Source organism: Miniopterus schreibersii (genome assembly GCF_964146895.1).
Source record: "Miniopterus schreibersii genome assembly, chromosome: 14".
Lineage (NCBI taxonomy): Eukaryota > Metazoa > Chordata > Mammalia > Chiroptera > Miniopteridae > Miniopterus > Miniopterus schreibersii.
In genome coordinates this window covers 17,719,580-17,737,663 of record NC_138114.1, presented here as the reverse complement: position 1 = coordinate 17,737,663, position 18,084 = coordinate 17,719,580, and the positions used below count along the sequence as shown (strand labels likewise).

At 45.6% G+C, this 18,084-nt stretch overlaps 1 protein-coding gene across 2 annotated transcripts in view; it reads right to left on the bottom strand.

The window, feature by feature from the left end:
• Positions 1-11,889: 11,889 nt before the first annotated feature.
• MICU1 (mitochondrial calcium uptake 1) overlaps positions 11,890-18,084 on the bottom strand; it is a 142,964-nt gene continuing 136,769 nt past the window's right edge. For both annotated transcript variants that reach the window (XM_081158566.1, XM_081158567.1), the window contains 2 exons: positions 16,762-16,851; positions 11,890-12,878 (listed from right to left, as the gene is read on the bottom strand). In XM_081158566.1, the coding sequence (XP_081014692.1) occupies positions 12,718-12,878; positions 16,762-16,851 (251 nt within the window). In that variant the 3' untranslated portion in view covers positions 11,890-12,717. The remainder of the gene's footprint in view (positions 12,879-16,761; positions 16,852-18,084) is intronic.

Here is an 18,084-nt window from a genome sequence, read left to right as displayed (position 1 = left end):
TAAATGTATGAAGAAAAAGTAAAGGGATAGAGAGTAGAAGGTACTATTTAAAATGGCCCGGTGGAATCTCTCAGAACCGTTGTTTTAATAGAAACCTGAATTCTGGAGGAAGGGTGGTCCAGGCAGAAGGAAGAACAAATACAAAAGGCTCTGAGCCAGGAACTTTACTTGCCAAGTTATTACAGGATCAGCAAGGAGAACTCACTAAGGGGGGCATGTAGGATTTCACTATAGAGTGGAATTCAGTTCAGCTATCGGGCTTTCATGCCTACCATCCCAGTGAAGGCAAGTCACCAATGACCCACATTGCCTAATCCCTTGGTTATTTCTCAGCCCTGTATTGTTTGGCCTCTCAAGCAGGCTTTGGTAAGAGAGGCCACTAGAGGTGAGAAGAGGCTGCTGCTATAATCCAGGTGAGAATTAGTGGTAACTTGGACAGAGCGATGGTGGAGGTGGTAAGAAGTAGCCAAATTCTGGATATATTTTGTAGACACAATCAAAATGATTTTGCTAATGGATTGGATGTGGGATATGAGGGAAAGAAAGGAGTCAGGATGATTCCAAGATTTTTGGTAAATGGAAGAACAGAGTTTCCATTTGCCAAGACTGAGGGAAGACAGAGCAGTACCTTGGTAGGGAGAATACGAAATGCTTGATTTAGCTTGTGATGCCTTTTAGAATCAAGTGAAAATGTAGAGTAGAGAGTTGTACATATGTATGGTTTAGGGAAGAAGATGGGGCTGGAAATATAATTTTGGAAATTATCATTGTATATAAAATGGTATTTAAAGCTATAGGACTAAATGCACCAAAGAAGTGAGTGTAGATAGAGTGGAAGTCTGGTTACTGAGCCCTGTGACACTCACTGCTTAGAGATCTAGAAGAAGAGGAGAATCCAGGAGAGGAGAATGAAGCAGCAGCTCTGCCAGGTAAGAAAATTAGTTATTTCAGAAGCCAAGTGAAACAAATGTTTCAAGAGGGAGGGAGGGGTCAAACTTTGGCAAACCATGCAAAGAGGCCAAGCATTATGAGGACTGAGAAATGACCAGTGGATTTGACAAGGTGGAGGTCAGTGGTGACCTTGATAAGATTTCTCTCAATGGATGGTAGAGGTGAATATCCAACAGGAGTGGCCCTGGCCAGTGTGATTCAGTTGGTTGGGCGTCAACCCATACACTAAGAGGTTGCCGGTTCGACTCCCTGTCAGGGCACATACCATGGTTTCGGGCTCAGTCCCCAGTAGGGGGCCTTGCAGGAGGCAGTCTGTCGATGTTACGCTTTCACATCGATGTTTCTCCCCCCTCCCTTTCTTTCTAAAAATCAATAAAAATCAATATACTATATTAAAAAAAACCCATGGGAATGGATTCAAGAGAGTGAGGGGGAAATGGATTGGTAGTAGAGAGGAATGTAGGGAAGTTTGTTTTCTTTTTTTAAGATGGGATATATTATAGCACTCTGTGATAGGAATTATTTGAATGGGAATGCAGTAAAGAAAGGAGACAATTATAGGAGTAGACAGAGATGGGATCTGGGGCACAAGTGAGGGGATGGTCTTAGTTAGCTGTGTGGACAACTCATTGATTTTTAGGAGGGAAGAGTATGGCTAGGTACATGCAGGCCAGCTGGTAAGTTTGCAAGTAGGAACACGAGGAAATTCTTTTCGGGTAGTTTTTATTTTCTCAGTGTACTAAGAAGCAAGGCCATGGCCTCCTTGGCTACACATGCTATTCCTTGGAAATTTCTTTACATCCAACCTTCCTTTCCATTCCCACTGTTCCTTTCTCAGTGCAAACTCTTACGACTCCACGCTGGCCTGACACAGTATCCTGGTGAAGAAATCAGCCCCTCCTTACCGAGGGAGCCTTACACTTAGAGAAAGTTAAACTCTTTAAAAATTGATAGGTCCTTAATGAATAAACACTGGGACTCGTTTCAAGATAGCCTCTCTGAGGTTTGTTGACTTAGGACTGCAACTCTTTTGTGCTGTTGATGTAAGAGACGTCCAAAACTGTAGAGGATTTTTATGAGAGTTTATTTGAGCCAAACTGATAACATTGCCGGGAAGCAGGATCTTAGATGTTCCGGAGGACAGTTTTGCAGTTTCTTTTATGCATTTGGAATTAAGGAGGGAACATAAGGAAGATTATATGAAGGTGGAGAAAGCAAGGCAAGGATTGGATTGCTGGATAGTTAACAAGACTATGTGCTCTTAAGGGTGGTTAGCTTCCTAGAGGTCTGAAAAAGGCGTATTAAAGGTATGTAAAGCTAGGTGCACAAAAACAATGGACAGGGCTTGCTTAGAGCAAAGATAACCTTTTACTATTGAAGTTTGGGGCCTGAGGTCACCCACCATGACCTGCCTAGTTAGGAGTTTATAGATTTATTATAGTGCCCCTTTTTTGTCCATACTGCTAAGTATTGTGAGGTCTCTTCCATTTTCTGAGTATTATGAGGCCCCTCTTCTCTGGCTGACTAGAGGTTCTTTACTTTGTGAAGAAGGCACTCGTGTAAAGGAGGCCTGTAATTTCATTGTGTTAAGGAATTGGACTGTGATTGCCCTGCTACTGGCTGGTAAGCCCTCCTTTCTTTTCCCTCAATGCATACAAATGACAAAATCTTATTTAAATTTTGAGTCTGTGATTAGTAACTTGACTTGGCTGGCAGGGTCTGGAGCACTAAAGGATCTGGAGAGGCAGACTGAGTGTGTGTGGTAGCCTGTTTATGCCTGTTTTCGCCTTCCCTCCTCTCTGCTACTGAGCTGGGTCTCTAAACTATTTCTAAACAACTCTTTGTTGTTTTAGGAGGGATTATAATGCTGGTCCGACCAACCTCCATGTTATTACTCCCTACTTTTCTTTTCTTTCTTTCTCTCTTTTTTTTAATGCTTACTGGAGGCTATGTTTATTGATTTTAGAGAGAGAGGAAGAGAGAGAGACACATACACATATCAATGTGAGAAACATTGATTGGTTGCTCCCTGACCGGGATTGAACCCGCAACCTTTTGGTGTACGTCCACCAACTGAGCCACACTCCCAGGGTCTACCTTTCTCATAGATCTTAGTCAAACTGGGTATATTGTTTTTGTCCTGAAGCAATCTTATTTTCTGTGGGTCCCTCTCAGTCCAAAGGCCAGGAAGAGAGCCACACTCCTGCTCAGTTTATGTTAAACATTATGGTCCTTGGTCTATAAATTTTGCTTAATAATGGGACAGGTATGTCAGGGATAATCTGAAATTACAGTTTCTCCTTGATAGTTCTTGAAGTTGAGATGTCATGATTTTTATTTCATTTTTTAAAATTGATTTTAGAGAGAGGAAAGGAGAGAGAGAGAAACATTGATGTCATCTGATGACATTGATCGGTTGCCTCCTGCACATGCCGGGACTGGGGATGGAACCCACAACCTGAGGATGTGCCCTGACTGCGACGACACTCCAACCAACTGAGCCACACTGGCCAGGACAAGATGTCATGATTTTGATCTAAGGAAAATATTGGAAACTTCTCATTTGACTGGCTGGGGTCATGTTATTTGTGGGAGGGTGAGGCTCAAAAAGAGACAAAATTCTTAATTCCAGCCACAGGTGCCCAGGAGAAGTCACTGGGAAAATGAATCTTCCAGTGAAACTCAGTATCTCCTCATTTTGCTCCCAGAGGTGAAACCACTCTTGTATTAGGTGATCACTGGCTTCCACATTTCTCTCTTCTGGAGACACCAGGAATTCACAGTCTGACCTTAACATGCTTGAATCTGCTATTGTCCCTTCCCATCTCTACTAAGACACTTCACCCACCCCTGTCTGCCTGCCTGCCTGCCTGCCCTCCTTCATGATCTTTTCCATGTGTCCAAGTCTGACTTGTTCCTCTGGGCTCAGTTTACGTTTCTTCTTCCCTATGAAGAGGTAGAATCCATTCGATACTCTGTCCTGAAAGCCAGGCCCTGTGCAGAGCTTTAGGGATTCAGAGATACCACCACAAAGGACAGAACCTGACATCAGGGAGCTCACAGTCTGGTAAGGGAGATAGACAGTGAGAGAATTGGAGGACGGTGTGGTAAGTACCACAGTGGGATTGTGTGTAACCAGAGGAGGCTCAGAAGAGGGAGCTGCTAGTTGGGCCTGTAGGGTTAGAAAAGCTCTGGGGGGGTTGACACCTGAGCCAAGGTCTGAGCCTGAGAAAGGGTCTCCTCCTCCGTGAACTCTCCCTGCTTTGATTTCCCCATAGCACTTTCCTCCATGGACACCCGCCTTCACTGCCCTACACAGTGGGCACACCTGTCTCCAGCTAAACCAAAATGGAGATCTTGCCTTCATGGTCCCTGTGGCCTGAGTACAGGCCCTGGTACCTAATATGGGCTCAATACATATTTGTTGAATAAATGAATCCCAGAGACGGGTTTTCCTCCCCAAACAGTATCTGGAGTTTTCCTGAGCTAGCCTGAGGGATATGTTCCTTTCTAAGGCTTCAGATAGAATGGCCAAGTCAGTGGAATATCCCCCACTTGTCCTTTGCTCTTTTGCTCTTTGGCTCCCCAGTGTCCCTTGGTGCCTCCAAATGTGACCCACCAAGGTCTTCCTTTCAGAGAGCTCCAGGCTTCAGAATCTCTCCCTGAAGAAACTCCCCTTACTGGTTAAACTGTGGTGAACAGTGGACTATGCGCAGCTGTGGGAGCGGTGTGCCTTTTCATGTGAGCTTGATTTTGGAACCATGTGAATGTTTACCTGTAAAAAAAAAAAAAGAAAACTTAAATCTCGCACTAGCCGGTTGCTCAGTGGTTAGAGTGTCGCCCCATGGATGGAAGGGTCCTGGGTTCGATTCCAGCCAAGAGCATGTACCTGTGTTGCAGGCTTGATCCCTGGCCCTGGTTGGGACATGTGTGGGAGGCAACCAGTCGATGTGTCTCTCTCACATTGATGTCTGCCACCCTCTTTCTCTCACCCTTCCACTCTCTCAAAAGCAATGGATAAAATATCCTTAGGTGAGGCTAAAAAACAAAACAAAAAACTAAACACTGAAGAGTGTAAATGACTGATAAGTAATTCACTTTTCAATTTGAGCTTCAATAAATTATTTTTTGAATGAACACATGAATATTTCCCCATAGCATCTTTGGATCTTCATTTTAGTCCTTTGCTCTCTTTCTCCCTAGAGAAGGCGCTCTCGACACCGAGGGAGGGCCAGAGGCTGGAAACTGGAGAGATAAGAGCATAGGGTACTTGCAGCCCTTTCTCCCAAACTTGTCTGCCTCATGGATATCCCACCATGTGTAGGTTTTTTTGATTCAAAGTCTGTTCACTTCGATGGTGTCTATTCTCAGCCTCCCATGGGGAAGAGATGGAGCTGGTATTAGTATTTTACAGTTGGGAAACTGACTCAGACTTTATGTGTTCATGGTTAGTTGGTGTTGAAATTGGGAGAACCCAGGTTTCCAGGAAATTCCCAAACCATATCTTCCCTCTAACCCCCTTCCTGGGTCCAGATTCTTATGTCTAACTACCCACTAGATAGTTATACCAGGATGTGTCTCAGGGGCCTCATCCTCCTCGACCCAAACCTGCATCCTCCAATTTATATGTTCCCATCCCTACCCCTAAGCCTGACCTAAACATCTCCCAAATCTGTTACCAGCTGTCCAACTCTGCAGCCATCTCCTTACTCCAGGCTTCTAGCATCTCTCCCTCTTTTTAAAAATTATCTTTATTGTTGAAAGTATCACAGAAGTCTTCCTCCCCCCCCTTGACCCCCTCTACCCTGCACCTGTCCCCCAGCCATTCACTGTACTTTTGTCTGTGTCCATTGGTTATGCATATAAATTCTTTGGTTAAACTCCCCTTGCCCCCCACCCCAAGCATCTCTTTTGATTTTTGTTTTGTTTTGTTTTTTGTTTTAAAGAGAGAGAAATATTGATGTGAGACAGAAACATCAGTCCATATGCACCCTAACCAGGGATCAAACCTGCAACCTGGGTATGTACCCTGACTGGGAATAGAACCTGCAACCTGTCCATGTATGGGAAGACGCTCCAACCAATTGAGCCACACCATCCAGGGCTTCTAGCATCTCTTAACTGGATTATTGTAGCAGTCTTCAACCTTGATCCCATGCCAGTCGACCTGTGGCATTGCAGGCAAAGTCTTCATTCAAAGATGCAAAGCTCATATGTCATATTCTTGCTTAAAATCCTTTAATGGTTCCTAATTATCATTAAGATAAAAATCCAAACTCTTTATTGGGGCTTAGAGGGTCCTACAGGATCTGGTTCTACTGTTTTTGTTTTTTTTCACTTTCAGATAAAGCCATCTGGGTTTGGTGTTTTTTTTGTTATAAGTAGATTTTTAACTACCGATTCAATTTATTATAGTTATAGTTTATTCAGGTTTTTAATTTTCTCTTGTGTCTGTTTGGCAAATTATATTTTCTAGGAAACTATCCATTTCAAATTAATTGGCATAATACTGTTCCCAATATTATTTTTAAACTGCTTTTGTAACTAGTTATATGCATTTAAAAATTTATATTACTTATTCTTGCTTTTTTTGGTTTGGGTTTTAATATGTTCTTTTTCCAATTTCTTGAGGCAAATACTTAGCTTATTAATTGTCAGCCCATCTCCTGTAAATAGTATGGAACTTATTAATAAGTTTATAGTTTTCCCTTTATCTATGTCCTACAAGTTTTAATATCTATAATTTTCATTACCATATTCAGTTCTAAGCATTTTAAAATTCCCATCATATTTTTCTATAACCTATGAGTTTTAAGTGTTTTAAAATGCCCATATGTATTTTTTTTTAATCCTCACCTGAGGATATTTCTTCCATTGGTTTTCAGAGAGAGTGGAAGGTGGGGGAGAGAGAGAGAAATATCAATGTGAGAGAGACACATCAACTGGTTGCCTCCTGCATGCACCCTGACCGGGGCCAGGGATTGAGCCTGCAACCGAGGTATGTGCCCTTGGCCAGAATCGAACCCTGGACCCTTTAGTCTGCAGGCTGACCCTCTAACCACTAAGCAAAACTGGCTAGGGTGCCCATATGTATCATATTTATTTATTTTTATACACACACACACACACACATACATATATATATATATATATATTTGTGTGTGTGTGTGTGAATCACCACCATCTTAATTCTTTTTTTTCTATTGAGAGACTATTTTAATATAGTAATAGTTGAGTATATCTTGATTTTTATTTAAAGTAATTATTAAGGTAGCACATGATGTAGCCAGTGCTGGTTTTATTAATAAAATACATTTCTTTGGCTGGAATGGCTCAGTTGGTTGAGTGTCATCCTGTGCACCAAAAGGTTGCCAGTTCAATTCCTGGTCAGGGCACATACCTAGGTTGAGGGTTTGATTCCCAGTCGGCCACATGCTGAAGGCAATAGATTAATGTTTCTCTGTCTCTCTTAAGCATGTCCTTGGGTGAGAGTTAAAAAATAACTTCACTTTAAAATACTTTCCTTGCATAGATGCATGGATCATATATATAGTCTCTCCCTTACCTTTATTCTGATTCAACATTAATTTTACATTCTAAAAACAAAAAGACAATAAATAAATGAAAAAGTTTATGTTACATAAATATACAGCTTCTGAAACTGCACACTGTTTTCCAGTGAGGGTACTTTTGGATCCTAAGGGCAGGTGTAGCCTTCAGAAAGGCACTGAAGACCAAAGGGAAAGCTCCAGGAATTTCTTTTTCTCACCTCTGCTCTTTACTCCTCTCCCTGTGTTGCCTTTCACTCCTCAAATCACAGTGCAAATGGAATTTGGGTACTCTTTTGCCCTAATTGACTTGCATGCTCAAGAGACCAGCCCCAAATGACCTAGAACCTATTGGTTTATATTTTCACTGATAATTCGATTATTCCTACCTGTGAAAATGTCTACTTCCTCCTTGACCATCGTGGCCAAAGGGACAGGATGACCTAGGCATGATTAGAACATCTTTCTGGAAACATACCCTAATAGGGGTTTATGACCTCCAGATGTTGTGATAATTTTTTTCAATACATAATATTCCAAAAGCCCTATGTAAATAAGTAAGTATATGAACCTCACAGGTAAACCCCAAAAAGGTGTGTAAAACAACATAAACCAAACCACATCACAATGAAGTTGGAGCTGCTATCTGAAAAGAAGTGCCTTGCATGTCTTACTCCTCAAACCTTTGGAATGTTAGATCTGGGCAAAATAACCTTTGGACTGAGTCTAACCAACATTGTATTCCAGACAAATTTGTTAACAGAGGCACCATCTTAATCCTTGGGTTCCAAAAATCACCCAACCTGTACTGGACACTCCCTAGAACTTCTGTTCCCAGAAACACTCATTTTTGCCTTTGGACTTTGTACACTCTGTACCCTCTGCAACTCCTCCCCAGTGTTAACTCCTTCTTAACACTCAGGTCTCCTTTTTTTAAATTTTTTTTTTTTTTTTTTAAGTTAAAAACAAGCCTTTCCTCTGCAAGCCTGCCTTGAACTCCGAAATCTGGATTACATGGCCCTTCTGCTTCCCCAAGTGCTCTCACAGCAGCCTGTACTTAGCTTTATTGCTTTTTTTTTTTAAAATTTATCTTTATTGTTGAAAGAACTAAGCCTTATTCTTTTCTGTTTCCTTCACTAGAATGCAAACTCCTTGAAGACCTTGTTGATTGCCTGGCACATAGTAGGTGATTAGTAAAAAGTTATAGAATGAATAGTGACTCATACCCTTTCGTGTGCTGGTAAAAATTCCCATTCTAGAGTCACCAAGAACAATACCAGACTCCTTTCTTCACCTCAGTGATAATGGTATCCATGGAGTCTCTCTTCACGATTATGGTCCATCTGTGGATGATCACCCCACCCGGCCGCATGCCACCAGTTCCCTGGGAGGCCTATTCCTAGGGGCAGAGCTGGGACTAGGCTGCCACCTTCCCCTGCTTGACCAGTGAGCCCCTGCACTAAGCCTTCTTGCCAGTAGGTGGCACCTGAAGCCTGAGAGCTGAACACTGCCTGCTCCCTCCTTCCTTTTCTGAGCGGCTTCAGAGGATGCTCTGGTGGGGCTGGCTCTTGGGCCCATGCCGCTCAGTTCCTTCTTGCCTGTCTGGTAGCAGCCGTTGCCTGGACTTCTCCTCTGTCTTAGACTCTTAATTGGTTGAAGTGCATAGCTAGAGCTAAAACGAAGGGGGACACTAAAAGCTACTAAAATGATTTTTAAGAGCGTGCATGTTCTTAAGTCCGTTGCCCTGAGTGACTCTCTCCATATTCTTCCTGCTTGTCCTTGTGGATGATGCTGAGTCCAAGGTCAAGGAAGCCCAGCAGCCTGGGTACCCTGAGTCCTTCCCTCCCCAAAGCCTATGGGCTAGAACTGTTTTTTAAAAGAAATTAGAGAACAAAAGTAGAGAATGGCTGCGGGTGTGTGGGAGGAACGCACTGAGGCACTGCTAGTATCACTTTAACACTGTCAGAGTTATTTTTAAATGAGCTTTTACACTGTTTGATCGTGTTACTGCTTTGGGTCTGAGCTCTGTGGTGACAATCTCACAAGGATTACATAGAATTACAGCAGTGTTGTTGTGGATGGGCAAGTGATCCTTGGGAAACAAAGGAGGGGCTTCGAGTCATGTGCGAAGAGGGCCAAGGAGGGCTTCTGGAGGGGACAGTTTGAGCCTCTTGAAGGTGGAGGGGAAGGTCATTTAGGTAGAAAAAACAATTTGAATAAAAAGAGCAGCACTAGTCAGCCTTTTGTATTTCCAAATGCTTCTAGCCTACCCCCAAACTCTGCCTACCAGAATCCTCTCAGCTTACTCATGCTGCCTCGTTCAAGGACTTCCTTGAAGGACCCTGGCCTCTTCTGGGTTACTTGGCTTGTACCTCTCATCTGCACGTTTACCCTGATGTGCCAAAGTGCGGCCGCCCTGTCTTCTTGAGCACCTGGACCTCCTCCGCTTCTTCAGGTGCTCCTAGGAGCTAATGGAGTTCAGGTGGAATTGCATGTGCCTGTGATAGGTGCCCTTGCCCCTGGGTTCCAAGATGTTACAGGTGAGATCCTTGCCCTCTCCTGCTGTGCTCTGGCTTCCAGCTTCAGTGAACCCAGGCCACTCAGCAGATCTCTTCTCGTAGGGGAATAAATGTCCCATAGAGTGTGTGCATTGAACTTCTCTTCCAAGTGGAAACAAGGATCTGGGAAAGAGTGATTTTGGGATTCTGGGACAATTTGAAGAAAAGTTCACATTTTGCTGATGCCTCAGCCCTGGGGCAATGAGCAAGGCAAAGGCTACACTTGGGTATCAGGAATACATACCCCAAGAAAAGAAAGAGTGGAGGACAGATGAAGTAGATGAGTGGCAAACTCCTTTGAGAATCTAATCTCCCAGAAAGGATGTTAGAAGTAAGGTTGTTCAGTAGCCCTGGAGAAAATGCTGGGGTTGGTACTATCCTGGAGCCACAGGTGCAGACCTAGGCCTCTGCTCTTTTTGCCTGATAAGCACACCCTACCAACTTCCAGGCCTTGCAGGAGGCACTGGGTTTTTGGTGTGGTGAGTTCTGTTACACTGGACTCGAGACAATTACGCCAGGAGGCACTACCTGGAGGTTCTGGAAACTGCAGGAATTCTGGAGGAAAACGAGAGGCTTTGAGACCTGGAAGAAACCTTAGAGCCTACTGAGCTCAACCCTATCTGTCATTTTACAGTGGAGGAAACAGATGGGAAATTACTTGCTTCCTCAAGGCCACACTGAGTTAGTGGCAGAGTTGAGTCCATATAAAACACTGGTTGCTATGGTTATTAAAACCATTCCAGATGATTTCTCATATACTCCACCACCCCATCCTAGTTCCTTATTGTGGGGTATGAGTAATCAAGGACATGTATGTTTGCCCAGGATGAAGAGCTGTCCAAGCTATGCTGGGACAATGCCACTGTGGTAGGCAGTTAGGCAGACATGAGCAGAGCAAGGACTGCAGGCCAGGTACAGAAGGTCACGGGCAGAAAGCTCTGGGTGCCTAGCAACAGAAAAATCTGGGAAAACAAGGACCTCGCCCCCAGGGTAACCTTTCCTCCCCCAGCATATCGCTGGTCATGAGGTTTGGACCCTCCCCTGACTATTCCTCTCCTGGCTTGTTACTAGTCATGGGGGTTAGACTCCCTTTGAGGAGGAACGAACAAGGGGGCCAGAGAATAGCCCTTAAGCATTAAGTCCCCTGGACAATGAGGTTCTGACCCGCATCAAATACATCTAGGCCTCATTTGTGTTTCAGCTGCAGGCCTAGAAAAGCAGCAAAACCAGATAAGCAATGCCATGGCTGACCTCAGGACCAGCTGCACTGACTAATGACCCCTAGTACTGGCCAATCATCGGAGACCACGGTCCTGAAAGGACACACCTGGAAAGCGGATGTATATCCTATTGAGATCCCACCCTTAAAAGCCCTTAGGGTAGAGGACCCAGTTTCGGCTCTCTATGGAGCACGCTGCACCTTTCCCCACCCCCTTACTCCAGGCTCCTTTTCCTTACCTCTCTCCCCTAAGCTCAAAGGGCCTTTCTTTTGCCTTGTTTCCTGAGCCCACTTCTTCTGTGGCTCATTCCTTCTACCTCAGTGACTTTCTAAATAAACTTTCTCTTATAGTTAGAGTCTTGGCTCTGAATGCTTTCTCAGCTAGAACTTGGGTACTGAGTTTGCTGAATTGAGGTCTAACACCTGGTGCCGTTTTTGCCGCTGACACCACCAATAACCTCCAAATGCCCTCACCTCTTGTTTGTGCCTAAAGTGGCCTTTCAACAGGAAGAACCAGACTTTGGTGGAAAGAAAACAGGTCTGCCAGCGGGATAGCAAACCCAGTGGAAAAGTGAAATGAAGAGGGCCCCAGAGAATCCTAAAGTAAAGGAGACAACAGCCTTTGGGGGTTTATTGCCAACTGTTATAATTAAAGTGATATTTTACAAGTGTTCAAGACACAGGGCAAACGGGCTCTGAGCAGGCCTCAGCTTCAGAGGCACATTCCTGGAGGGAAATGGCACTTGCAGGGGGTATGAACTCGATCACTGCTACTCATTAAGCCCAGAGTTGCGGTGGAGTCTTCTTAGGGAGCCTGAGAGCAAAAGAAGGGAGTGGAGAGAGCCAGTAAACAGCTGCTTTAAACTCTACATCTTGCTCCATTCCCACGGTACACATCACCTTCCTGGAGCAGGCCTCAGAGCCACGCCGGGGACCGACAGACCCTTCCTCTGGCCCAGGCTTCCTGCCAGCTCAGGGCGGGCCAGTCATCCTCACTGTCCTTCATCACAGACTTCCTTTTGCCTGCCAGAGGTTTCCCAATTTGGAGCTTCAAAGCACTAGCAGGAGAAAAAGCAAGGAATGTTCTTGTTAATATAAATCCACAGCAAAAAGGAGTCGAGAACTGGGTGTTCCCCAGGGTTGGTGGGTAATCTTCATCCACAGGGTGCTAAAGTGCTGGTGCTGTTGGAGGTGCCAACAGTCTGAGTGTGTAGGACTTCCTCATGTTTTTGAGAACCTATGGGGACAGTCACTGGGCAGAATCAGAGCCCAGCAGAACACGGGACGGGAAGGATGGAGAGGGAAACTGGCTGAATTTGAAGTCATTCCTCAAAGGAAGGGTCACTGCTTCCAGAAGCAGCAGCGGGAAGGGCTGTGCCAAGGCTCCGCTCCAGCGGCAGGGTGGTGGGGTGGAGAAGGTGGCCCCTCTTGCTGTTCTGGGTTACTGTTTGGGCAAAGCGAAGTCCCAGGCAGTATCCTGTGCACATTTCCACATGGCCTGCATGAGGCGGGTGAAGCCCATGTCTTTGGGCTTCTCCAGGCCTCTCATCAGCCGTTGCTTCATGATGGAAACAAACTCTTTATTGCTCAGCTCCCCATTGCCTAGAGGAAGAGGCAAACACAGGATCAGCGGGGGCCTTGGAACAAAGACAGAAAATTCCGTTGTTCACACAATGTGGGGTGTAAGCCCCGCTCTCTCCCACCAAATTCAGTTCTCTTGACCTAAATGAACTGGCTTGCTCTGCATGTTTCCGGCTGCATGCAACTGGGACAGTTTAGTGTGACAAAAGTTAAATGAGAATATATTTTGTCAGGTCCTGTGCTAGGTGTTGTGGATAAAGAGGTAAGACTTTGTCCCCTGAAAATATTCCCAGGTTGTGGGAGAGACAAATGCGTTATCTCAACAGTGTGGTAAATGCCATAATGGGGTAAACAAAGGATGCTATTGGGGCGCAGAGGAAGGATGTCTAACCCGAGCTGGAGGTGGCACAGCTCCAATAAAGCCGTCCTGGAGCTGACTCTTAAGTTGAATCCCAGAGGATGAACAGGACCTGGCCAAATAAGGGGGAGTGAGATGGAAGGTGTTCCAGGCAGAGCCGGGAGCAGCGCTGCTGATGGACAACTAGAGTAGGTGCTGCTGGACCACAGAGCTGGGGGAGCATGGCCAGTAAACTAAAGAGGAGGCGGGAGACAGTTTCCGTTAAAGGGTTTGCACTTCACCTTCTAGGTGGTGGAGCGCCAGGAAAGGGCGGGAAGCAGGGGGTGAGGTGTAGTTAGATTCCCATTTGGATAGATTTCTTTGGCTGGATATATGGGGATGGGGCCAGAGAGTGGCACAAGTGGAGTATGGGAGCCAGTTGGGACACTGTTACAATAGTCCAGGTGAGAGATGAGGGCTTTTCACGGTGAAAATCAGAACTACAATCTGGCTTTGGATTGAGCCCATTTTCTCAAGGATTCCCATTCCACCCTCTCCTGTGACAGACTCTCAGGTCTGGAAAAGAACTTGGATAGCACCTCTCAAGTCACATGGAACAGTAATGACTGCAATAGAAAGCAGTCACCCTTTGACTAGATGCCCAGGACTAAATGTCTGCTGATTGAAAGAACGGCAGCCATTACTGGTGGTGACAAGGCAACAGGACACCAGCAAACAGACCTCTCTACTAATGGTCAGTCTGGGAAGAGAGTGGAAAGAGGGAATAAATGGTTTAATTTTGTAGAGAGTACCTGAAAACCTAAACTGGTCCGTGTTTTTTGGCTGAAGAGAGCATGGGCCGCCTCAGAGATAACTCACAGCAAGATTAAACAAACAAAACCATGTACTGAAGTCAGGAAAGTAGCCACCCTTGGGAGTGGAAGTGACCAGAAGGCAGCGCCAGGGGGCCTCTGTGGTCCAGGTAATGTGATGTTTCTGGATAATGGTGATTACACAGGTATGTTCAGTTTTAAAAAATTCATCAGTCTGTACACTTATGATATTTGCACTTTTCTGTATGTATATTATACTTCAATATAAAAAATTTCAAAGTAGCCTGGCTGGGCTGAAGCTATCAATAATATGGCTTACTAAGAATGTAATTAAAAGGACAAAAATGTCTAGACAAGATTCTTAATATTTTGTATATAAAAAGAACCTTTAGATGAAAAAATCTGATGCCATTTCATTCAAACTACTGTGGGATTTATTTCCTGCTTCCCTGAGGCTGGAGCCGACCAGTCTGGATGGCTGTTACCTCTGAACCAGGTGTATGACTGAGTGTCATCTGGGTGCATGTGTGACCTATGAGTGTAACTAAATTCTGTGCCGAACAAATCCTCTGTCCTCTGACACTGACCTAAGACCTTGCACTGGTAGAAATAACAATGGCTTTGCCCGGCTGGGAGTGGCTCAGTGGTGGTTTTATATTAGTTTTGGGGGTATGCATAGTGGTTAGACAATTACATAATTTATGAAGTGATCCCTCGATAATTCTAGTGCCCACCTGGCACTACACATAGTTATTACAATATTATTGACTGCATTCCCTGTGCTGCACAATACCTCCCCATGACTATTTTGTAATTACCAATTTGTAACAATAACAGCTTTCTAATTTAATATATACTTTCTTATTCTGTAGATTAAGGAAGTAAGCCCCGGAGGTGTTAAATGATTTTCTAAAGGTGATTCAAGTAGATATTGACAGAGCCTGCTTCTAAAACGCTAGAAAATCAAAAGTAATTTCCCAGGCCCTCCTAGGAGAACAGAACTGTGAGGGTGGCTGCCTTTATTCCCATATTCACAGACCAGCTCTAAGATACTGGCTTCAAAAATTATAAAAATAAATGTTTTTTCAAAAAACTAAAACCACCTAAATGTGATTAGAGTAAGAATATCTGGGGATGGGCCCTGGCCAGTGTGGCTGTCAGCTGGAGCCTTGTCCATACATGAAAAGGTGGGGGTTTGATCCCAGGTCAACGCCTGTGTGAGGCAACCGGTCAATGTTTGCTTCCCACACTGATGTTTCTGTTTCTCTCTCTCTTCCTCTCTCTAAAACAAAAATCATAAAAAAAAGTCAGGGGAACATTAACCTCTCTACAGCAGTGCTCTTCCTCAGAACCTCTCCTATGAAGGAAATGCTTGTTCAGTCTGTGCTATTGAGGCACCTGCGGTTACTGAGCACTTAAAATGTGGCTAAAGGGACCAAAGAACTGAGTTTTAAAGTGTATTTAATTTTAATTTATTTTAATTTAAATAGCCACATGAAACTAGTGGTATCACACTGGATGGGGCAGCCTAGCAAACAAGCCACCGCTACCCGAGGGCGGGCCATTTCCTTGTCCTAGTTGTGGGGCTGCCTTTCATGCAGACCTCAGTTGTGGGTGCAGGTGGCAGATTTAAATAACTCGAGCTTAACTTAATAACAAGTACCTTAAGTTAATAAACACCTGTTATGTGCAAAGTACTATCGGAGGTCCTATGTGGGGGTGGGGGGGTTGGCCAAAGGTGAAGAGGACTTGTAACTACTCTTTAAAAAGCTCACAATTTAGTAGGGAAGTTGGGCCAGACAGAGTGTAACGTGCAGTAATGTGGACAAACTGAACCAAGTTAAGGAAGGACAGACCCAGAGTGACACATCATGCTGGGCCCAGCCGGAAGGTTCCCTGCGGGCAGCAGCTTCTGAGCTGCTCCTTGAACTCCATTCGCCTCGCTCCGGGGAAGATGAGCGAGGAGCCCTGACGGTGGGCAGGCAGTGGGGCGACAGGGCACAGAGGCAGGCAGGCAGCACAGCGTGGCCTCCAATCCTGGTTGTGCCACCCACTGCTACCGTTGCGACCCCGAGTCCCAGCTTCTGATCTGTAAATGTGGTTAAGAACAACTCCGGGGCCGGAGGACTAGGTGAGCCGCTCGGCAGTGAGCACTGGAAAGCGTGGACATGGGCATCAGTGTCACGGCAGCCCGCAGGGCTGGGAGACGGCGCGAGAGCGGAGCAGGGCCTCTGGAGGGCTCGCTAGGAGCGGGCGCCCACCCGGCCGCTGCCCGCGGGATGCCCGGGCGGAGTGTGACCGAGGAGGCGGGCCCTGGGAGGTGCAGACGGCGCGGCGCCTGCTTCCCAGGCACATCCAGGCCCTTGAGGGCTCCCAATCTACTAAGCAGCAAGCTGGGGCCCATATTCTTGTTCCTATTTTTTTAAGCTTTTATATTTGAGTTTATTTAACTTTTAAAACACTGCCATAGTTGAATTGTTTCCATTTTTAAGGTCCTTATGGTCAGGCATTAATTTAGACCTAGAAGCAATTTGGAATTACGGAAAGAAATGGAAAACACGAGTCGGGCCCCGGCTGCATTTCTCAGATCTGACGCTGAGGGCCGCGCGCCGACGCGGGGAGCGGGCAGGCTGGGGGGCGGGCCGCTGCCCGCAGCTGCCTGCGGGGCGCCACCGAGAGGGCCGCCGCCAGCGCAGCAGGCTGGGTTTCCCGCCTGACTCGGGGCCCCGCTCACCGTCGCAGTCGAAGAGCGCGAACACCACGTCGCACACGTGGTCCGACAGTTCCACTTTCGCCACGGTCCTGGCCACCTGCTGCATGGTCGCTGAGGAAGAAGGAAAGACGCGGAATCAGCGCAGCGCACGCGCTTGCCTTCTGCTTTCTCCACACGGTGGTGGTGCGCGGAGGGATAAAACTGCTCAGTCACAATGAAGAGTTTTCAACTGTATTTAAGTCATATTTAAGAAAAGGGTATTTTGGTTTTTAATCCCTAACCCACTGGAAAGAACATGAAAACCAAAAGTAAGGGAACCCCCAGGCAGCAAAAGGAGCAGGGGGCGGGAGCAGGAGGCGCCTCTCAGGACAACGAGGCTTCGCCCTTCGCCCTTCGGTTGCGGTTGCTGACGGGCAGCGAAGCCCCTGCAGGGCCCAGGGACAGCTCCTTGCCCCTCCCCCTACCTGCGCCCCACCAGCCTGTCCTTCTAACTCTGCCCCTTGGGGTGAGCAGCAGGCCTCCCCCTCCCCACCGTCTCCCTAGTTCAGGATGCAGGCTTTTTTGTCTGTCTCTTCCCGACCTCAGCAGAAAATCTCTTCTCTCTTGCCATTTTCTCATTTTCTGACATTTACTGTTAAACACTAGCAATCATGTGAGAAGTGGGTCCTCACGCAAAATAAGCCAGGAAGGACTAGGCGATTTCCACTGCCTTTCCTCCCGTTTACCGTGATCTACCTACATCTATAAATTTTATATATACACACGTAACAGCTCAACTGATGTTTCTTTTTCAGATTTAACCCATTAGAATTAATAATTATTCGGAGTGTGTATACATTTTTTGGGACACCCTGTATATAAAATTACAAATTATGCTATTGCTTCTAGACACACTCTTAAGAGGTACAACTCGGAGGAGACAGAAGGATTAATTTCTACCCAGAAGCAATGAGAACTTAAACTGGAGTCAGTATGCCTTTCTGCTTACTTAATTCCTGTAACTTCAGTTCTTTCTTGTCATTTATTCTACATTTGCTCTTTCGCTTCACCTGTCACCTCCATTTATTCAGTGCCCCCAAGGTTAGCGATATAAATACCAGAACCATGCAGAGGCGCAAGGCGATGCAGGAGGGAAACTGGGCTTGAAGTCACAGACCTGAGCTCCAGTCCTGGCTCCACCACCAACATTCAGTGTGAACCTGAAGGAGTGGCTTGATCTCTTTAGATTTAATTTGATTTAAATTTCTCATTCAAGATAATTGCTGAAGTGGTTTAGTGGTGCAGAAAACAGTGTATTGGTGTTTTCTAGAATCTGGGGGTGGGGGTGGGGGTATACAGAAATAG